The sequence below is a fragment of the Topomyia yanbarensis genome, chromosome 3, assembly GCF_030247195.1.
Source record: "Topomyia yanbarensis strain Yona2022 chromosome 3, ASM3024719v1, whole genome shotgun sequence".
Classification (NCBI taxonomy): domain Eukaryota; kingdom Metazoa; phylum Arthropoda; class Insecta; order Diptera; family Culicidae; genus Topomyia; species Topomyia yanbarensis.
The window spans coordinates 267,238,105-267,262,083 of NC_080672.1; the positions used below are offsets into that span (position 1 = coordinate 267,238,105).

Here is a 23,979-nt window from a genome sequence, read left to right on the forward strand (position 1 = left end):
CTCGTCAACCTAATCCCGACACAGGGCAGGGTCGAACGTTATATTTCATTCGCCTCAGTTCATCGAGATCGGAAAATGTCTTTTTTTATAGTGAGGCTTGAAAAGCTTTAAAAGCCTGGCCAGTAGTGTATTGGTACACACGAGTTACTTTCGTGCCTAACCACTAAAAACACTGCTTACTCTTTTTCGCCCTTCTTCCTCACGGAACCACATCGATGTATCACTTCGCTGGGGGGCTCGTTGTGTTTTCTGCTCTATCGTGGAGCCTCACTTGGTCCTTGAAATGGCTCTAGCTTTGGCTTTGATTTAACTCTCGACTCTCCTCTTGGTTCTTGTCTTCATCTATTACGTCACCATTTGGCTCCCGTTGCAGTGAGCAGTTTAGATGCTGAGACATTTAGATCCTGTTATCACAATCTACTCGTATAGTCCCCGGCGGTGAACTCACCCTACTCCGACCGAAAGTTCCCATACAGAAAAATTTCTACCGACACCGATACCCGCTTCCTTGAGCAAACTAGCTCCCAGCATTATCGAGATCTGAGTTCGCGGCGATGAAATTTCTCTCGATACCGATGTCTCTTCCACGAGCGAATTAGCTACCAGCTAACTAGAATCTACCCTACTGTGATAGTTGAGTGGCTCCTCTCCACTTCATCCCGATCTATTCGATCTAGTCCCCGGCGGTGGACCTATTCTACTCACCGGGACAGTCAGTAGGTAGTGTAGTGTGTTTAGCAATTTTGGGTAGTGCGTAGCTTTCGGTCAACTGGCGCACTAACCATCCACTACTAACTATTCGACGCAATCTAATCGAACTAGTGCCCGGCGTGAAGTTAGCCTGCTCACGAGCAATCCTATAGAGGTCAGTCCGGCGATTCCGGCGGAGCCTGACGTCCCGTTCACTAGCGCCCCGATGACTCAATCCCGGTGCTGCGTCGCGTACTCAACTGATCCCCGGCGGTAGATCCAGTCTACTCCGACGGGTTTCCCGGCGGCGTAATTTTTCCCGAATCCGCTTTGTCGGCGGTGCTGGTTTATTGGCCCCTTCGCCACTTTCCATGCAGCTTGAAGAGTCACTACTCTGTTGACCACAACCCGCATATGTTAATCGTTGCATATCTCTACGTCGTTATTCTTCTTAGAGCTTAGGGCATTTGAAAACCACAGTGGTGTAGCAGCGAGGGGAAAGGAACACCACCTCCCCCGATATATTTAACTGAAATTTTAAAAATTGAATATGTTCAACAAAAATGAGCCCAATATTTTAAATTCTCTAAGTTTCTTTTGCAAAAGCTATCTTCTGAGAATACTTACTTGTAGTTAAAATTGGCGACAGACCTCGGCACCTACCGGCCCAATTGGCTCGTTGTGGAAGTTAGGTCTACCGTCGAGGACTACATCGAGTAGATCGCGATGAAACGGAATGGCTCACTTTTATCGTGACAGGAAATGGATACTGATATCGAGAGAAATTCCACCGCGTGGTAATGTCAGTCGGAGTAGGATAGTTTCACCGCCTGGGGAGCTATATGGCTCAAGAAAATGGATATCAGTTTCGGAAGAAATTCCGCTGCCGGGGAACTGCCAGTCGGATTGAGGTGAGTTTACCGCCTTAGACTATTCGGGTAGATCGCGACAAAGCTGGAAACTGAATAGCTAACGGAAACTGAAGTGAAATGGCTCATGGTATCAAGGGCCAAATGGATCATTGAGACGAGGGCTTATGAAAAAGGGTAATATCCAAGTGGATTTCGGGGCAACTCAAGTACGCAGAGGATATTGTTGCGTAATAAATGGACAGATCGGCGGAAAGCAAGAGGAATGTCGGGAACTAAATGGATGAAAGGTCGTGCCATTTCATGGATGAAACGAGGGTCTGAGTTATCTTCAGAAAACTTATGAGTGGATAGTGGAGCAGTTCAGCATTGTACTGGAAAAGTAAACCGAGCAGTTGATCAGCAGAAAGATGTGGGCAGTAGAATAACAAACAAAAGATGTATCCTGCAGGAAGCTCCAGTAAAGTTTCGTTGGCACATTTCGGAGAGACGAGAGGGAGTCCATCATCGACGACACATTCTTGAGTTCTTCACTGACTGCGAACATGGACCGGAGAGTGTGCGGGAAGTATACTCATAGCGTGCACCAGGCGATTCGCTACCACATCGGACTATGAACCCTGCTGCAGCACTGGGAAGGACAACCGGAGAGCGAAAGTGGAAGGCAATGACGCGAAAACTGAAACAACGCTGTAGACGGTGTCCAGCCCCCCGTTTCGGGTGCAATCTCAAACGTGGCGCTGAAAGCTGTGGTCTTGGTATATCCTGACATATTCAGGATAGTGATCCGGAAATGTTTAAATTCAATGTCAGATCAGATGATGGCAACTTCTCCGAAATGTGGAAGGTGATGCTAGTTAAACCAGGGAAATCACCGGGCGATCTCACCTCGTATAGGCCTATACGTCTGCTGGATACACTCAGAAAACTCGGAAAGCTAATCGACAACCAGTTGAACTTCAACCAGCACGTCGACTAGGCCTGAAAAAAGCACGGTCCTGTTGCAATCGCCGGACTAGCCACGACACCCTACCGATACAAACGAAGAATCAGTGTCGGAAGAACTTCTTTTGCCGGGGAACTCTCCGTAGGCGTAAGCAAGATTCACAATCGGGGACTAGACTGAGTAGATCGCGACGAGACACCACCATTTGCAGCTCATCAAATCACCAGTGAACCGAACGCCTTTCTACATCGGAATCACCAAACCGACCCTAAAACCTGACTAGTAGGCTCGGTTTCGAGAGATCTTCTCTTGTCGGAAAATTCTCCGTCGAAGTAAGCTCCATCGTCGGGGACTAAACCGAGTAGTTCACAAACAAGTCGAAAGCTCAAGGAGGAAGTGGTGGTAAATGTCACAAGAAGGGAGCCAAAGAGCTAAAAGGAGTTGCGGTGCTAAATGGCACTGTGCCGGGGAGAAGTCAAGTTCCGTGCAAGAGTATTTGTTGCGGTTGCATTGTCGTTTTGTTGGGTCGGCGACCTCGCTAGCCCAGTTTTGGCGAACAGATTCACCACACTTATATTCTCTCTGTTATATTTTTTTAAATATTTTTGTTGTTTTCGTCGTCTTCCATGCTTTTAGGGTCCCAACTCCAAGCCGCAGTTAGGTCGCATGCGAGGGCGTTCCTTCATGGGATTGAGAGCCGGATCAGCGCTAGTCAGAAACGTTCAAGTGAGCCTACTTCCATGGGGGTTTCGAACGTACTTGGACTCCTACCAAAAATTTAATGGGACAGGGGGCAGTTAGTATTATTAGCCCGCTCATCGTTTCGGGGAAGTGTCGCCCATCCTTCCTACGGTAGTGGAATGACGAGGCTGTCTGTTCGTGGTACAATTTCGATAAAATAATTACTCATATCCGTGTTTTGTGGCCAGTATACCATAATTAGGATCTTACTGGTATCAATGCTAATGTGCCGGTTGGCACGCAGGTTGGACTAGAGTGCTTTTATTGCTAAGATCTTTGGTCTATCATAGGATATTAGCAGAAGCAGCACAGACTCGCTTCGTCGGAGTTGCTTTCGGCGTTATGCCTTTTTAGAGGTTTAGCAGAGCCCAATGTTGCCCACCATATCCTTGAGAGACTCCCAAACTAGCTGGCCCGGGGGTGGGAGAGGATCGTTAATCCCTTGAACTCTTGTCCCTGCGGCCCCCTCCCCTGGTTGCATTTTTTATAATAAGACTTAAAATATCGGAAAAATTACGGGAGATAGGTTTCCGCCCGTGGACACTTTCCAAAAACACGCGCTGACAGGGAAATACTACTTAGCCGCCATTTTGTAAATTATTTGAAAAAAAATATGAAATACTTATAATATTACAAATCCTATTTCACAAAATACCAATTTATCTCAGTATTTCACCAAGAAAAATTCTTCACATATGCCTATTTGGTCGTACATCAAAAAGTACTTACCAGTTTGAGTTCCGCCACTAAAGAGATCCGGGTTCATTTTATTCCGCCGAAGTCGGTTGAACATTTCTATCACAGCTTTTCTGAAAATGTCATGAGATTGGACTAAGCATACTAAGATTTTGAAGGAACAGGGAGCTACGAACCTGAAGTTTTGTCCACTTATACAATACAGGATGAAGTTTATTCCAAAGTTGGTAATGAAAAATAGGTAACAATAGTATTGAACCAGAATGGTCAGATTAGATGGCTCAGCCTGAAAGGATACAAAAATGGGAAAAGACAAAATGTTGGCTGAATTCATCTGGTTGTGTTTGTTGTAAAAAAGAATCTGAACAATTCTGCTTGACACAAAAAAACAAACAGGCAATGAGAGCTTTAAACAGTACAACACTGCACAGCAACGGAAACTAAGTGCGACATTGCAACATTGCAGTATATCGGGTGTGAGGTTAAACTTTGCACACACCAACGAGTGAGCTGATTTTGGAAGAATATTTATATAAGTCACACGTGTTCGTTTTCTACCATTCGTCGCTCGGGTATTGAATGAGCAACATATGGACATGAGGATCGTGAAGAAAAATAATTTCGGCTGTTGGTATAAGCCGGTGCACATTTAGGACGTTCAAATTTTTCGGATGCCAATTACGAGTACCACATGCACCCGTTTGCTAGCTGTGGGAATAGTTTATCAGGCGCTCTTCACTCTGCTGTAGGGGATGTTGAACTTGGCACACACAAACGTATGCAAATTAGATGGATTCGAGTGCTTATTGAGTTGGATATACGTTGATTTGCGATGTTCGTACTGAAGTGCGGGCACGGCTTGTAATTTTGGTTATCCGCAAACGAGGTAACAGGACACACGCTACAAAACAATTCGTATAGATTTTGTTTTAACTATTCAAACGGTGTCGCATTAGAATTGCTTGACTTGGCTGTGTCTTCGCCAAGTGGTATACGATTCATCCGGCGATGGTTGATTCAAGAGTTTAGTAAACCACCAGATCACCACTGAAAACCTATCAACGATTAGCATTAATGAAATTGCTGCTGTTCATCTCTGTTTGCCTTTCGAATGCCGGGATTGATTTTTATTAGACTATTGCTATTGCGCTTACAGTCGTTGCGGGTTTGCTGCATTTTATAGGGTGGTGGCAGGTTTTCAGTGGTGATCTTATGTGGCTTTTCTTTTGTCGGTTCTCACGGTAAAGAGGGACAAGTGTGTCTTTACCAGAAGGCATGTTGGTAGACTTGAGTGATTCGTAGTTATGCTGCCTATGCTCGACCCCTGCCAACAGAAGACAAAAGACTAGGATTTTAAGCCTGTTTCTAATGACCCTGCCACATCTAGTTTTCCGATCTGTATACTTCACATCCTTGCTCTCACTTGAGTACTATGGCTCTAAATTTTCATAACTTTCCCTACTCAGTAATTTCTTGCTAATTGAATGTCGTCTAAAAGTAAAAAAGAAAATGTGACCACTTATTGATCGAAATAAGAAAGGAAAAAAGTTATTCAAAGATTTAGGAACATTATTTCACAAAATCAAAACCATCTGGACAGGGCCGCAGAGAGAAAATACGGGCCCGGGGGTCCAACGTACGGGCCCCCACCACTGTGTATTGCCTGAGTGCAAAAAAATCGATGTTTGAAATCCATTGGAGTTCACTGATATTATGTATAGTGCACTGAAATTTTATATTTATGTACCATTTCTTTGCTCTTGTTGTTTGTAGTGCCAATGAAGGAAAAAGCGTGGAGTTTTTTATACTTTGGGAGTTGTAAATACCTCTTCGACAGTTTTGGTGACTTTGAAAAGCGCCATTTTTGTAATAGTATTTATAAAAGAAAGGAAATGACAAGATTAAAAATGTAGTAAGTACAAAAATAAAAAATATCCAAACGGCGATCAACGGCAAAAGATAAAAAAACAATAGGAACACTAAATATTAAAAGAATGTACAAAAGAGCTAAAAACAACAAAATCAACCACATAAACAAATGTCAATTGTCAAAAAACATATTGCGAAGATTAAAAAAGTCGAACATTATTGAACAAATGGTGAAAATAAAGAAAAATCTATAGAAAATTAGGGAAAAAAAATTAGAATCGATGAAAATGAAAAAAAACTACTAAAAAGAATACAAATATTAATATAAAAAATGCATAAAACTGAAAAATTCGATAAATCAAGAATAATAAAATTTATTTAACATTCAAAACAAGAAATATTTAAAGCAATAGAAAAAATAAATATAACGTTAAGAATGCATAAAACTAGAGGAGTACCTATATATAAAAGACAAGAATAAAATAACCATAGAGAAATTTAAAAAAATGGACGAACCAGAAAATTTTGAAAAACTGAAAATTGAAATGATGAAAAGACGAAAAAGTAGAGAAAATTGGAAGTATTGAACAAAAACGGAGCAAACAGACAAAATGGAAAACAAAAAATAGTAGAAAAAAGCCAACTTGGTATACTATAGGAACACAAAAATGAAGATATTAACACGAAAAAAATGAATAAAATGGATATTATTTAAGGAACAGAAAAAGCACTAGAAATGAAATTTTAAATAAATTCAAACAACGAACTAAATGCAAAATTAAGAAAAAGTGCGCATAGTGTCAAGAAAAGATAAATCAAATGTTTTTTTTTGGGAAAATAAAAAAATTCAATGCTAACGTATAGTAAAATGGTCAACAGAAAAGTACTTTCAAAATAGGTTAAATGGAAAACATGAAGAAATAACAATAACGAATTAAATCTTAAGAAAAAGGTATAAAAATAAATAAAATTGTATTAAATGAACAATGGGAAAAAATAAAACTACAATAAACGGAAAGCTAAAAACTAGAAAATAAGGAAGAAAGTAGGAGAAAGGTAAAAAATTAAACAATAAGACAAATTGGAATGAATTTGAATAAATAAAACTGCTTTTGGAAATGCAAAAAATAGAAAAAAAAAAGGAAATAGAAAAAGGCTATGACAAGAATAAATGTAGTAAATATACAAATTCTAAAAATTAGATGAAATGACAAAAGATACAAATAAAAAAGCATGGTATTAAAATATGAAACAATAGGAAAAAAATAAAGAAAGCATAATTTTCTCGAAAAATTGCAAATAAAATTAAGTAACAGAGAAAAAGCTATAAATTAAAGTAAGTGATAGTGATAGCAAAATTAAGGAACGTAAAAAGATAGATAAAATAAAAGTAAGCAAATAGATAAAAATGGCAGAATCTTACAATTGTAGAAATGCAAATACAATCCACAACTTGATAAAAAAGATTAATGAAATTTTAACAAAATAAAAAAAATCCATGTAGGAATAAAAAAAATGAGAAACATGGATCATATTTCAAATAAGGGTTTTGGTTGGATTTTACGCTATGCTGGTTTCGAAAACATTCATAATCCTATAAAAAATGAATTATTCTTTTATTTGTGTTGGTGTGTTAGCACACCTTAAAATATTTTACAAGAATGTTGTAACTGATTTCTAGAAAATAGTTCAAAAATAAAAATAAAAATACGTTCAGGAAGCGACGTTCAAAATCTCACGCTCACTCCTCCAAAACGAAAAGATTTTGTATGCGGATTTAACTTGCTGCATTAGTTAGCTAATCTTGCTAACTAGTTGATTTAGTTTGGTAGCAGAGTTAAATTTTCTCTTCGAAATCAATCAAACACAATTCAGCAATTTAGTTGAACGTATGCTTCTTAGAATCATTGGCAGCTGCAGGATTGTAAACTGAGAGATATTCTCTTCATGCTACAAGACGTATAAAATTCAAAACAAAACTAATAACAGTATACTCGTCACGAAAGGGGTTTGTTGTGTACGCAATTTACTGTTATAATGAAAATGTTGATAAAAGGCCGCATTTGAAATTTTTTTAAAAAATGTATTTATTTTTTTCCATCCCTGGCCTCTTTGCTAGGGGGAATTGGTAAACGAAAATCGCCGAAAAAAGCTACGTCATTTGAGTATCACCACTTTACAAAAATGTTTCGGAATCATTTCGTATCTGAATATGATTTTTTATAGATTTTGTATCAATGAACGGCAAACCAAATATATTAAATTTTAAATATAAATTTTTGGATTAATTTCGTATTCTTTTAGTATATCAAGAGTTTTTGATGACTCATTTGACCAAAACGCTTAAAAACAAATAAATATGCACTGTTTATTTCTTATGTAGCTCGTAGCACTAGGAGGAAAAATATATTATTTTCTTCACATTCACCGTAGAGTGTAATGTTTTGGTAAAGGACTCCACCTTTTTGTGCCGTTCACATTTAGTTGTATGTTTTTGCATTTGTTAACAGTTTTGTTGATTTAGTTGGATGTAGTGATTCACTGTCTCGGTTATTCACAAAGAATCCAAAAGCACCAACCACCCTTGCTGTGAAGGATAACCCGAGCGAGCTTTGCTCTGCTCCCCACACGGGGTGTGAAATCACACTTCAGTTTCTTCCGAGAGTCTTTGTGAGTAACATTAATCCATTGAATCGAAGGTTCAATGGGGTAAAGTAAACCCAAGTGGCACCTTTAAAATAATATTTGTCAACGCCAAGAGGGGCCCTCCTTAACAATTAGGGCCTGCAACCCGAGGATGATGTTTATGAGGACTGGGTGCTGGGCGATTCCTGGTTAAGAAAAAGGCAACGCAAAATTGCAAAATAATCCATTCCGGGCGAATTCGGATTTACCTGAACGAAGACACGGAATTCGTCTCCAAAAACCGGAGTGGCAACCCTAAGCAGGGTTTTTTCTTTCAATAATTACTTTCGATACTAATCCAGCGCTTTCGAAGATTGGAAATTCAATAAATCAAAAAAATCGATTCCAAATTGGCGAAATTTGAAGACAACCTCATGACTTCTAATCAAACCATTTAATTGTTTAACCCTTACAAATCTGATCATATTTTTGTTTCGATTATAGATGTTTAGATTATAGACGCTTCTTCATTCAGGTTAGGAATTTTCCTATAACAAATCTCTATTCCTGTGTGCGGGGTTGAGATTCGAACCCAGGTGAGCTGCGTGCATGACATTCAATGTACAAATTCCGCCATGCCCGCTCGGGCGTGATCTTGTTTCGATGCCAGAATTAGGTTGGTATAAACATAGTTGATATCAAATATGCAGTAGTTTAGAATTTTATTCTAGTTACCTCATACACAAGATATTGAAATTGTATTTTCAAGTAAATTTCTGTCGAAAAAGTATTTGCCAAAATTTTAGTTTCTGTTAAAAATTCGGGCCCCCTCCAAAACTCCGGGCAATGAGAGATTCTCTTTGGGGTCTTTCTCTTCTGTTCTTTACTCGGTCGTTTCAACATTTACTACTCAACTTTTTGCATAATATTCTAGTAAAAACTGTCGACTTTTGATATAAACTGGAAAATCAGCGTAAAGTGTTATAGTGGCATTGTAATAATCGATAGAGAAACTAAACAAAGAGAGGCTATCGTTGTTACTTACGACCGAATCTATTTTTTCCAGAAATACTCTTGGTGGAAGGAGGATTCAACTACATGGTGGACCGATTGAGTTTTCAAAAATTGTTTTGTCTTTCTGGGCAGGCTAGCTATTACTTAATGATTTGATTAATATTATGAGAGAAATGAATTATTGTTGATTGAACAAAACGTGCTAGTATTACACTTTGGAGTAGACATGACAACGACAATAAGGTCAGTGATCTTATTTGCTGCCCGAAAATGCTACAACAGTTCACAGATATTTAGGGTTGCCACCCCTCCGGGTTTGACCCGGAGACTCCGGTTTTCGGGAGCGATCTCCGGGTCTCCGGGTTTTACATCAATTTCTCCGGGTTTGGTGGGAAGAAGCATAGGTTCATTTTTTTGGAATTAATTGATTCTTTACAAAATATTTAAAAAGTCTAAATTAACTATTACTTTGGTTCAGATTTATTTTCCCGACTAACCCTTCGTTTCAAGGTGGCGAAGAGTTCACCAAATATTGCTATTTTTCACAAAGCAATGAAATTGAAAAACAAATAAAATTTACTACAAATTAACCTTCCGGAAGTCGCGCTAGTGCACTGAATGCACGCTGCTCTGAAAATCTCGAAATCGTCTTAGGCGACCAGCGGCTGCTCGTTCGGTAAGCCATATGTGCGACTTCCGGAGGGTCAAGGAAAGTAATATTTCGCTATGTGCTACAATTGAAATGTTGCATTCCACTAAGTCGCTCAAAATGGTGTAAAAAAGTTATTTTACTGCAATTTTACCAAATCATTTCACTCTTAGTGGTGCTTATCACCAGCTGCACTAAGGTCTAGCAGATTTGTTCTAATCCAACTGACTAGGTCAACATCAAACGAGTTCTTGCGGTGTTGTTGCTACTCCAGCAGCGATTCTTAACCGGGCTAGGGAGGTGAGTTTTGCCCCTCTGTTGCGAAATTAAAATTTGTTGGTGACGAATAACCGACACCACATAGTGTGATGTCGCAGCTCTGCCTCCTTTGCTCTCCTTCTCCTGTTAGTTGTGGAGGAGAGAAATGCTCGTTCGACCTCCACAGTGAGAGTAGCTGGTGCTTTTGTATTCTTGGCACTTAGTCGGGGAAGTGAAATACTACACCACATTAAACCGATAAAACCTTTCTCAAGCGTGAAATATTTACAGTTTTACTTTAACGTGGTAATAAAAAGCGAGGGATTGCCCTTCCTATGATGATTCTCAGGGATAGACCGTTCCAACATCAAATTATGGTCTTGTTAAATTTTGGTCTTGTCAAACTGCAAATGACGTGAAAATCCAAGATGATACCAGATAAGGTATAGGCATACGTAAAGCGAGAGTTTTGTTTTTACATTTGGCAACATTTACATTGCATAAATACTGCTTTACTTCCCATAAAAAGAGGTTACTAAAATAGAAATTAATTAAAACAATGTTTTGAATATAGAAACTAGTGCTTTCAGCCTTTATGAGGTTCTCAAGGCGTTTGCCACCAATAATATTATTGTACACACATGCATACACCTTATGCAAATTATCTTGAATCTGTTTTGCGTTTGTCAAATCTGCCACTCTTCTTATTCTTATCCTGACACGCTCTTCTTCCCTTTGGGGCAGACCCTCGATAAAAAGCGATTGAAGTGCTCTAAAATGCCTAGCAATCGCTTTGATTCCAATTTCTCTCTAGTTCCACTGAAAATCCACCACCCCCAGATCAGTGAAAATCTCCGGGTCAAAGCCTCGCCAGAGGTGGCAACCCTACAGATATTTTTCTATGTAAAACCCGTATAACAATTCATCCTAGTCAGGGTGGAACACATCTAAGCGCTATTAAATAGTTGTACTTGTAAATAGAATTACAAGATAAGTGTTAAGCTTGATCAATCAATAAGTAAGTGAGTCAATTATTCTGCAAATTGCAGATACGGAAATACGCACCAACAAAGTTTGATTGGAACTTGATATATAATTGGATGGGAATCCGAGAGAGAAGTTCAAAGGTATTTTGTCACTGATACTGCTACGAACCACGCTAAATTCCCATAAACCCACTGCAGTCGGAATTGAATCGACCCAATATGCTGCACGTCAGTCACGTTGCTACCGTGTCTCAGAAGGATCATTTTCTCCACTTGGCAAACGCACACGCGAAACCTGCGGCAAATTGCTCGAGACAAATGCGCAAATGGGGAGTAAGTGCACTTGCCTCGGGGAACGAACGTTTCACTACATAGCACTTATGACATAAACATGTATGCAGTCAGGAAAATTGCTGTCATGGGAGAGGCTCCCATCCACGATAAGCGTAATTTGATTTTAATGCCACCGGGTGTATGTTTCAGTGCTGCTAGCGATTACCCCTTATTTCTTTACATATGGACACTCAATCTTGCCTCTATTTATGAGCGTTGTGAACCAAATATTTGACAAACAAAAACAAAAAAATCCAATAACTGAACAGCAGCAGCAGCAACAACAACATCGGATAACAAGTATCACATAAAAGATAAAAAATACAGCAAGTACATATTGCCAAATCTGTTATCCAGTGATGAAAGCGATAAGCATGGAAAACACACACATATTTGAAATTTCCACAGATCATTTCCTACGTACCTCTATAAAGGCGCGTACTCGCATCAGATAGCTCGGCAGGTTCAGGCAAACGAAGACAGACGATACAATCAACAGCATTTTGGTGACCTTCATCTGTGAGTTCACGATGCGACCGATTCCTGTCAATGGGCAGGGAAGAAAATGGTACTAATAAGAGCCGATAGAATCATGGTTTGCGAACGGGAAGCTCACTCCTACCGGGTCTCTGCAGAAGTACGTTGTTCCGTCCGTTCGGATGGGGACAGGTCCTCTGCATGCTGAGCTGCCTCCGAACGTCGATGCTGGATGCTTTGCTGTGGCAAGTTACGGAAGCAGAAGATAGAAGCAAACAAATATCGGAAATAGACTCAGATCTTTACAGCACAGACGATAATGAAAATTCCGTCCCGTGGTTTATGGATTTTTACTTCAATCTATTGCGAATGAAATGACTATAACCAACAGTGTAAGACTATAAAATGCTGAGTTCAATTTCCGCCCGTATCCTTTACATAAACAGTTCACTCACCGGCGTATTACCGTCATGTTTCTTCGCAATCCGGCCACTCGCCACACCGTGAAACTCGTGATGGAGTTAAACACTAGAATGATTGTGAATGGCACTACAAATACGATGACGGTGTCGATGTAATTGAAAATGATCATCTGCGGCTGGAAAGAGACGGGTGAACAAGAAGAACTGTAATTGTTTAGTACTGCTCCAAGATTATTCTATTGTCGATAACAAAAGCAACTTAAGTGTACTCAAATAGCATTTTGTTTGACGGAAAGCAGAGGGAAAATTGCGTTATTCGTTTGTCTCTAGCAGGTTAGAATCGGCGTTTATGAGCGCTTGAAGATTGTTTTGTATTAGGTATCAATTATAAATATAGCCAGCAAATGGGATTGGAAATAAAGCAAAAACTAAGTTGCTATTTATGGTACACAAACGATTACTGAATTGAATAACGTTTTTTTATAATTCGTTTATTTGACACGGCTCATAGCTGTAGCTTGACGGAGCCGTGGATCTTTTATATGCTTACAAATGTAAAAATAAAAATATAAACAAATATTATTATAATATTGGATCTCGTGCACGCAACTTTTTATTGCGAGCGGAGACCTTCTTTCGCGGGGTTTGGTGGCAATCTGCATCTGGGTGGTCATTTAATTCTTTTTTGTTTTTCACGTCCAGGTCGAAGCCGGCTTGGTGTCCGCGATCAGATGTTTTCCCCTGTTTCTTGCACTTATTGTTGACCATCGTAAATCCTTCACTGTTATTGTTATCCTTGCCAATGTTGCTTACAGTTGATTTTGTGGTACTGGATGCTTCTTTTGTGGTTGTCATTATGGTCTGTTCAACTGCTTCCACAAATTTGGCCACCATTTGTGGATCAGGCATTGGTATTGAAAACTCTGTTTTGTGTTGGTTTGCCGTAGATGAGTTGGCAGTCGGTTGAGATGCGTCTTCCTCTGCATATTCCGCGCAGGGTTGTCCATGATGAGCTGTCTGATTACAATACTTGCACGTAGGAGTTTGCCCCTCATGGGTGCATAGTGTAGTTTGCATAATTTTTTTTTATTTCAATTATAGAGGTTTTAACCTTAAGGTCATTCGCCTCTTCGGGTTAGAAAAATCTCTTAGGAAAAATTTCTAACCCTATGTGCGGGGTCGGGACTCGAACCCAGGTGCGCTGCGTACAAGGCAATCGATTTACCAATACGCTACGCCCACTCCCGAGTTTGCATAATTGTAGTTCCGTGAGTTTTGAGTTTTATTGTCAAGTAGGAGGGTATAAGCCTTTCAACCCGCATCTTCACTACAAAAACGCCGTTAGGAGTACCCGGGAAGAAGTTTCTCCAAGTATCAGGTGTAACGGATTCTACTTCTCCGTATTGCGACATGCATTTTGCAATTGGCTCAGGAGGGGTACGAGGTGATAGGTCATGTAACCTTACATCTGTATAATCATTCTCAATATATACGGGAATCTTAATTCCAACGTTGTCACTTTCAACCACGTGTTTTAAGTTGTTCTTCAAAACGAAACGCGCGGCTTGTGCTAACGTGTTGAATGATATTAACACTGCACTGCGAAGATAATGATACTGAAGGTACAACACTTCCGTAAGTCTAAGTTGCATTTTTACTATCCACTTCACTAAAACTCGGTCGTTTTAAACAAAATTTAAAGTCAACGAGCGCAGCGTTGGGTCGGAGTAGAGCTTTTTCGTCAACTTTACTCATGATGACAAGAATAATCTGATGTTTCTTTTGTTCTCGAGACAATGCACACTAGATCGAGAGGCCTGTTGTTCACTTGGTTCGATTGTACGTCTGACTGCGGCAGATGTAGAAAGTAGACTGAATTGAATAACGTTCTTAGGTTTTGTATACAAGAGCTCGTTCACAAGTTATACTCTTCTAAAGTATAGAAAATAAAATATGGTAATGTGCCTATTTTCACAATACTAAGGAGGATGCCTCACTAATTCATTAATTACTCGGACCACAATCAATTAAATGCGTACAAATAGGCATCAACAGCTTTGCTTCTTTGATAAGAACCAAGATAATAACACAAATGCGCTGAGAACAGGGAAATTCTCGTGTTTGAGCGCAACGAAAACTCGAATCGAGTGCCTCTATTATTGCGCTACCATTTGACTCAATGCGTTGAACAAATATGGTAGACGCTGCTCTACCATATTTGTTCAAAAATAGGCTCAACACCGTAAATGTTCAAAAACAGTTTTTCTCGGTCAAGATCGCAGAAATTCGAAGCTGATAACTAAGTCCTAGTATCTTTGAAAAATTTATTCGGCGATAAATTCTAATAAAAAGTACTGGTGAATAAACCTCCTAGCAATTATGGAGAATTAAACCTTCAAACAAATTTTGCTAGCGACTATGTGTCTTCAGCAATATGCTGAGAATGGTAACGTTGTAGTCATATATATTATATATTAAGGGTACCAAGACATATTTGGCTATTTTCAAAAAATAATTGGAATAATTTATACTAATATTACCGTTTCTGATAATTCAATAATTTGTATAATCTTTGGCAAAGTAGCTTAAAACAATGAAATGCAAATTTTTATCTAAGATATTAGTTTCAATAAACAAAACTTATTGGAGAAATCTGGATTTAGGAAAAATTCCAAAATATTGGTTTATATCAATGTGCTGCAAACATGAAGCTTTCATGTCACCAACAAAGCTGTTCGTAATAGTACTCTTTGCAAACTTTGCCGATCCCACAAAGTCTCAATCTAAATTCATTCGAATTCTGAGTGTAATTACTTCTCAGAGGATTAATTATGGAATTATTTTAATAAAAAATATGATGTTTACTACAACTTTTTAGAAGATACCAAATCTCCAAAGATGACTTCTACTTCCCGAAATTTAAAAAGCGGTCTCAGCACACTTAACTTGTTTTTGTCTAACAAATCAATACGATACAACAACCCCATTTTATCACGATATTTTTTGTATTCTATCTATGATTTTTTTTCGAATTTCTTAGTGTAAAGTCATCAGTCGACCCGGATTTAAAGAGCTAGTCTCATATGATGATCATACGTTCCGGTAAATGTCTCGCATTTCCAACGTGGGGAACGTACGACTGCAACCTGCCATTTTATTTTGATTCTCACGTTATGCGTATCTACATCATCTTATAGATAAAATTTGCATCATTCTACTTGCCTTAACCAAACAAGTATAACCATTGAACTACGCAGTCAATATACTAGTTTTGAATATCTTGTTATGGTTTAGTATTCAAAAAAAAAAAATCGTTGAAAATAAAAAATGGACTAAATTATATTTACATTCGATCGGTGACTCTCAGACCGATAAGTCGATCATCCCAGTCCGGGCTGTGTAACGCAACAAAGTATAATGATACCTAATCCGCTTTCATGTTTGCCGTGCGCGATCTCCACCTCCTCGAGATTTCGAAATTTTTGCTTCAATTGTGTGCCCGCGTTGACCGCTATTCGAGCAGCGGAGCATGTTTTTATTTATTATTATTGGCCGCCTGGATACCGTTACATTTACAAGTTAAGTACCGCAATAATATTACATTCTCCAATCTTGTCTCTAGTCCCGCACTAGGCAGTAGGCCAGTGCAAAGGTGGTTTCCCCTGTCAGTGATTCGCCTCAGGGCAAAATAGATATGGAAATGAAATTGTATACGCCCAAGTAACAATTGAAGTTTTATAACATGCTACAAGTGCAATCTAAGTTTTATGATTGGCTATAAAACTACTATAAAACCTCAATTGTTACTAGAGTTCTCTTACCGTTCATAATCTTCTTCCGGACCAAAGATAAAACATTATTAAATCAGTTGAAGATTTCTAGAGCTCTGACGGACCGATAATCGGCCGTGACAGAATTTCCAAAGATTCACCCTGATGTGCCTCGACTGGTTGTAAATAGCTTGAAGCAGGCAAATAATATTGCTGGCTACGGGCCTTTTACGAAGGAGTCCAGAGTATATGTTGAATGCTAAGGGGTCGTCACCGATTCGAGTCTAAATTGCGAGGATCTGCTGGAACACAGGGTTGGCTATTTTAAAGACATCATGATCCTTGACTGCAAATGTTTGCAAACAGCATCAGCCGCAGGTGACAGAAAAAGGGCATATGTCATCGGACTCTTATCGGGTAACCCTCGCCGGATATACTCTACTTCCTCTTTGACAAGGTTCGTCTACCTGTTCGCCATGTTGTGCCACGGGTCAAGAACTGCACAAATTACAAGCAGCTGGGACACAAAGCCTCCCATTGTAGCAATAAGGTTCGTTGTGGGAAATGCAGTGGGAATCATGTGGATAATTCCTGTGGAAGGGATATTGACAAATGTTTCTACTGTGGGGGAAACCCACATTATATCCCAATATGTCCCGCGTACAAACAGCGCGAGGAGAAACTTAAGCATTCCTTTCAAGGACGTTCTAAGCAATCTTGTGTAGAAATGCTAAAGATAGCGACTCCATCGGACTCTACGAACATCTGTACCAACATGTCTACTGACTGTGATGAACCCCAGGAGGAAACATCTTCTGCTGTGCTTAGAAGCAATAGAAAAAAGAGGAGCATCTGCGCTCCCAAGCCTCGTTTTTTTCGTTGTAAAGGTTAGAAGGTGCTCTTCAAGATTCTCCAAAAATAAATGCTCGAGGAAGTACTGGTGCAAAACCGGAGCAAATAGCTCCCAGTCTCTAAAACCTGAGTTAAGAAAAGGAGTTCCCAGCACTTCCAGGGACATCAAAACTCCTAAGTGTACCCGTATCTTAGCAAAAGAATGAAACCAGCACTGACTTAATAAAATTGTTTGATATTGTGGACCGTACAGCTTTAAATATTTCTGACCCTCTTAGAAGCATCCTAATAAGCTTTCTCCTCACAGTACAGCATTCTTGATGCAGTTGACTGCAAAATGGCCCCTCCTTTCAGTGATTGTATCCTTCGATCGCAAATTCATCGAACGAGATCACGTATTTGATCACTGTTCTACAGTGAAATCGAAAAAGCATTATCCCGAAAAACGATTCTTTTATAATTTTACTAAATAACTTGAAAGGCACATTTGCATTATGCGAAACATGGCTTACTTCAGGAATAGATCTTTTAGCAATATGCACGAAAGTCAAGCATGATCAACTTCCGAAATATCGAGCAACTTGAACTCTGAACAGCCGGCCATCGGGAGTTTCACTTCTTATGTATACTTCGACGATTATTTTCAGATTATTAGTTTATGTTTTTCAGAATAAGTTTTCACTTAACTTGAGCTTGAGTATGTGTGACCGCCCCTACTATCAAAAGAAAAAGAACAATATAGTGGCGAAAAAGCTAATCGAAGGTATAGTATGTTCATCGTTTTCGCGATCCTTGTCATTTTTCGCTCACTACGCCAAAACGCATCCCATCAAGAACGCTTGTGTGTGTATATACCCTTGCATGCAATTTTAGACTGTTTCGAACGAACTTTCAAGAAATATTCCGTTTCATCAAAACCCAAATACGGAAATGGCTAGATACAAATGGGTTAAGACAGTGATGCCACAAGTACAGATTTATCCAGAAAGGTACAGATTTTTTAAGCATTTTTAGTACAGATTACGAACGGTACAGATTACAGATTTTTGTAAAAGCGTACAGTACAGATTTTTTACATGACAGCAAGGGTAAAATAATTTAATCGTGCGATGCATCCCAGTAAACAGCAGGTAAACGTTGAGTTAGGCAGCAGTAATGGCAAGAATCTGAAGTGGAGCTGGTATTAATTGAGGTTGAGCTGAAGCTGACTTTAGAATGCGATTTGCGAGAAACCTGCTTCCAGAAAATCAAAGGGATGATGTCCAAGTGAAAGCCGAGCGAATCTTCTCGCAGTGGATACGTTTACTCTGACCTGCTCCATTTGAATTCCTGCAAGCAGGTTTCTCGCATCCTATTGATATTACCAGCCCATCTCATCTTCTCGCCGCCACTACGTTGGCCACCTTTGGTTACAAACAAAGTGCCAGCAAGAATTTGAGCTGGAGCTGATATTGACATAACGCAGTCAAACTCATCCGGAATTCTAACTGGTTTCTTGCGGAGCTCCAGCTCAACCGAGTCAAAATGTCTGGTTTGATTTCCCCGAATGAAAAATATGTATAAGAACAATGACTTTTTTAAAACCACCTTGTTATTGTTTGGGAACAAAATTCGGTACAGAAGTTTCTATAGAAAAGATTTTTCAACTCCCGGTACAGATTTAATTGTGGCAACACTGGGTTAAGAGGAAAGAGATATCTTGAAATTCAAGCGAGAAAATGGTCGTCGAAAGAGTAGTATTTGTAAAAATACGTACTTCCGACTACCAATACTCGAATCACTTGACGCCTATCTGAGGATTTACAGAACTACAACTCGTCCATTTCGATCCTGATCGTTGAAGAGGCAGCAATGTGAAGTCTATTTTATAGTATCACTGTGTGTTTCAAAGGGCATAGCTTGTGCGGTCAGTGTAAAATTGTGCGATTTAAAAGGCAACTTTGAATTTATTGCACTTCGTGCAAACTTGTGAATAAAAAGAAGCCGATCGACGGCTTCTTTTCTTTTATTGAGAAAGTTTAGACGTTTTCCGCCATCCGCGTTCAAGCGACGCTTACGCTCGGCATACCGCCCGTCTCGTTTGCCATCCTGCTGACCGCACGTTCCACTTTGTTAGAGCGACCCATCTTAATCATCAAAAAGTCGGCCGAATTTAACATACGGTAGGCAAAGGCGCCGTTCGTCGCCATCGCTGCGATTGTTTTGCGATAGGAAGTCGGTACCGAAGCCACAATACCAGTCGGCACCCAGCTGAGAGGCAGCTCTGCTAGATCGACCCTGTTCCAGAAATAACGAATGTGAGTAAAAATACATCATTGATCAGTGCACGTAATTACACACACAACACTCAAAGCCTTCGAAAGCTTTTTTTGCCGCCCTCAAGTTAAAGCCGAGCGCGCATTTGTACTGCTCAGCGCAGCTTTATCCGCTAGCAGAAAATGAAATATGGCCCCTAATAAATAATCCTTCCTGTTAGATCCAAAATAGACTCTCTACCTCTTAACGAGTGGTTCTGTGAACGAACAATTTCTGCGAATTAAATAGGTACCGAATTATCGAAAAAAATAAAAATAGAGCGCATCCTCTAGTTAGTCTCATTAGAATCAGCAGAGACTAAATCGCATGTAAATGTACCATCTTAGAATTACTATCTGAGGTATTACTAAGCTGACCATTTCTGACGAAAAAATCCGTACACCATTCTGCAGCGAAGCGCGATCGTTCACCACGGTTAGGTACACAGTCCGCATGGCGTACGGATTTTTTCGTCAGAGTTGGTCAGCTTAGGTATTACCTATGTCCAATTTTCATATGGAGATTACAACGCTCCACAACAGCTGAATCACAGAAGATTTATTTTCTTCCGCCTACTGAATTTTAGGGTATAGACCAACATAAAAGAAAAGACGGAATGAAAAACATCCCTCATGCTCGCCTTTATCTATTGCCGGTTCCTATGAATAGTCAATCAATTGACATTCAGTCCTCTTTTTTCCCCGCGGTATTATAAGTATTTCCAAAGCAAAGCAAAACCATGGTATTTCTTTCCGCAGGGGTACTTGACTTTGTATTTCGCAGCGAATGCTTCAAAAAACAGATTTACTGGGAAATCATCAATCCTATCTGATTGGGACTTGAAAATACAACTTATAGCTTACTGTACCGTCTGACCCGTCAGACCGACGAAGCCCCAACCATCAGCGTCACATTACTGACGTCATATCATTTTCATCGCTTGCTTTTCGACAGATTAAATAACATTCGTACAAATAGTCTCGATTTTTCCTGTTATCAGTCGGGAGGTTTAGTATGAAGATGCTATAAACCTACCGTAAATGGTGCGAGGAAAAACTTCCGCTTATATCTCAGGTTATAAACTGCTCATTGTAACTGTTGCGATGCTTTCTTGTTATGAGCAGCTAGTTCATTTTTTGTTATTCATTTTTAATGTTTGTCCCAAAACTAGATTAATTAAAGGAAAAAATAGTAGGGGACGGTGGGGAGTTGTGAACCATGGGGAGTTGTGAACACCGTCATTTCCCGCTAAGTTATAAATGGTAAAAATGCGGTAACTACTTTGAAATGTTTCTGCTGTCATGGCGTCACTTTCTCATTAGCAAATGCTGCATTATCTCATTTCTTCGTGTTCAGGTAACTAGCGAATAAATATACCAAACAAAAAGTTTTATTTCTGTATTATATTTTGTGGTATGTTGAGTTCCATTATGTAGTTGATTTCAAAGTAAATTAGTGCAAAACATTCCTTGGGCAATTGGCTTTCATAGACAAAAAAGGATTTGGATGGCCCTTTAGTGTGTCGATGGAGATATGTATTTTTCGAAGATATATAAAGTGGAGAGTTGTGAACCACACATTTCAGTAGATTATAGTTTTTTTTAAAAAGAACAGTATCATAATTCGAAAATCAGGGATGACTCATACATATCATGATATAAAAAGGTTCAATTTTAAGCGAAGAACTGAATTCTACCACAATTTTAATCTAGTAGTGCCGCAACCGCGAATTGAGGTGGCTTGATGCGAATCATGTTGTCATCTATCCATTACGAATAAAATCACTTTTCCTTCCCATCTTTAGTTCAGAAATATTTTAAAAATTATCTTCTATAGCTCTAATAAAAATAAACCACAAAAATATTCCATTTCTTCTACTTTTTGCGATGGTTCACAACTCCCCACCAAACTGAAAAATACCAATTTCACGCAATCTGCTGTATGTCAAACAAGATAATGATTATTTTAATTGCTTCAGCTTGTAGGTGTATTAAGGCGTCCTTTACAAATACCAGTACAAATATTGAAAATCGACCAATGTTTGTGATAGTTATGCCCCGAAAACAAAACTATAACAAAACATAGCTCCCCACCGTCCCCTATTCATAGTTATTAGGTTTCTCGTTGAAGAGCCTGCATGATCACAAAAAATGAATAAAATTAAATGATGTCATCCTAAATAGAAATCGTTTCGAAAACTCCTAAAATTTTCTCTCTTCACCTCCATGCTCTTCGATGAATAGGATAAACAGATCTAATACGCCCCCTTAAGTAAAAATAGCTATATTTCACCATTCAACACTATGATCTCCGCAACAACTACTCTAATTTATTGTTATATTAGTTAGAAATTTCATTTTTATTAAAATAATTTTTATTAAAATCATCCTGATACAAGTATTATTAAACATTTTTCAAAGATGCCCAAATTCTAGTTTTTTCTTTCACCCATGGTTACAGTGTAATATGCACCACAACAAGAGAATTGTATGCCCCACAACAATGGGTAGGGCTTTTTAGCCGATTGTGAATGCATGAATAATTATACACGCACACATAGTTTTATGCCAAGCTAAAAACTAAGATAGTAACTGTAATATTCTAGTAAGCTACTTGAAATAGTTCTATCAAATCCAATTGTTTTAATTGGTTGTAATGTTATTGGAAAAAAATGGGAGATTACATCAAAATAGCTCTTTTGAAACTTTTGTGTATATTATTATTTTGCAATATATTAAAACTACCAAACTAACTTAGTACGTTGATTTCATGAAACGATACTGTTTTCAGTCATTTTTACTTGTTAGATAATTCAGGAATCCTGGGAATTGCAAAGGGTCACTTTGCCGCGATGGGGCGTATTATACCTTTTTACCCTACTATATCTCTTAATATTAATAATACTACTCACCTTCGAGTCCCTTGCTAGTTGAATGTCGTTACAACATAAACAGAAAGGAACTTACTTATAGCCATTAATAAAAGAGGATAAAAGAAGTTAACCACTAAAAACACCCCTTAATCTTTTTCCTACTTTTTCCCGGTGGAACTGCATCAACATATTACTTCGTGGGAAGGCGAATGTGTTTAGTAGCACTTTTGTCTTTTTCACACGAAATATTCGCAATTTCACCTGGATCCTTATTTTTTTATTTCGATTATAGAGGTTTTAACCTTAAGCTCATTCGCCTTTTCGGGTTAGAAAAATACCCTATGTGCGGGGTCGGGACTCGAACCCAGGTGCGCTGCGTACAAGGCAATCGATTTACCAACTACGCTACGCCCACCCCCGATCCTTATTTCATGCATTAGATAAATCGCCTTTTGAGCCATTAAGCTTTCCTCTTATACTCCACAATTCTTTGTATACTGTAGACCTGCTAGATCTTCTGCGTACTTGGACTTCTGTGAGCCGTTTAGCTCTCGTTTCCATGGGCAATTAATTTCCTAACTTCGTCGCGATTTATTCAGATAGTACCCAGCGTTTAGTGTACCCTACTCCGACTGAGCGGAAGGGAAATTTATACGACACCTTCCACCCTCCCGGGAGCCATGAGGCTCCAAGCTTTATCACGATTTACTCTGATAGTACCGTGCACTGGACCAAGCCTATTCGCTGGTATCCCGACCACCCACCGCTGGCTTTTCGACGCGACCTACTGGATGTAGTTACTATAGGACTTCCCGATTGGATTCCGAAGTTAATTCGGCGATTCCGAGTGGAGTGTGGAGTGACTACTCGAGCTCGTCCCCGATGCTCACGTATTCCACAGGCTAACGGATGGGGGGCACTTATTCGATCAGTCAGCTCTGATTACTACTAGGTTGATCTTTTCTACATTTCTTCAAGAACCCTACTAGTATCCGCGCGACTGCTCTTATTAACCATGTTTCATATCCATGTTTTCGTCTTTACACTTCTCTTCTACGCTTAGAAGTGGCACTGTCTTCTCTACGCTTAGAGCTGACCACTGGTTTCGCACTTCCTCGAATGTGTATTAGTGTATTTCCGATCCCCGTCACCAGATTGGCAACGGCTGGCGACGGAAATACCCTTGTTGTCTGAGTGCTCGCCGCTTCCTATGTTAAAGCTCTCAGAATCACTTCTCCTCTTACCACTTCTGCCACAACTTCCTGATAGATGGATTTCGTGATCGATGGGTCCTTCTTGAAATTGAATAGAATCTCACCTTTCAGAGCGTGTCTGTTCTCTCCACGTTACACAGTGTGAGCAAATGAATTTTCTTGGCGTTCTAGTAGTGTATCGCAGCCTTGCGGCTACATGTGTTGCTACGGTTGCATTTGCTTTTGCACCAGGTCATTTTGCTGGGTCACTAACTTGCTTTTGGAGAACGGACGCGAACACTTGCTCAATTTTTATTACATTAATTAATTTTTTTGATACCAGAGATTGGACGTGAGGCAGCAAGCACCAACTATCCACTAACCGTTTCGGAGAGCTGTCATCCATCCTTAGTGGATTGCGT

At 39.4% G+C, this 23,979-nt stretch overlaps 1 protein-coding gene across 1 annotated transcript in view; it reads right to left on the bottom strand.

The window, feature by feature from the left end:
* Positions 1-23,979, bottom strand: part of LOC131690680 (growth hormone secretagogue receptor type 1-like) — a 78,675-nt gene that overhangs the window by 11,991 nt on the left and 42,705 nt on the right. The window contains exons 2-6 of the mRNA XM_058976606.1: positions 12,609-12,751; positions 12,299-12,393; positions 12,101-12,219; positions 4,119-4,228; positions 3,976-4,055 (exon numbers count right to left, since the gene is read on the bottom strand). Of these exons, the coding sequence (XP_058832589.1) occupies positions 3,976-4,055; positions 4,119-4,228; positions 12,101-12,219; positions 12,299-12,393; positions 12,609-12,751 (547 nt within the window). The remainder of the gene's footprint in view (positions 1-3,975; positions 4,056-4,118; positions 4,229-12,100; positions 12,220-12,298; positions 12,394-12,608; positions 12,752-23,979) is intronic.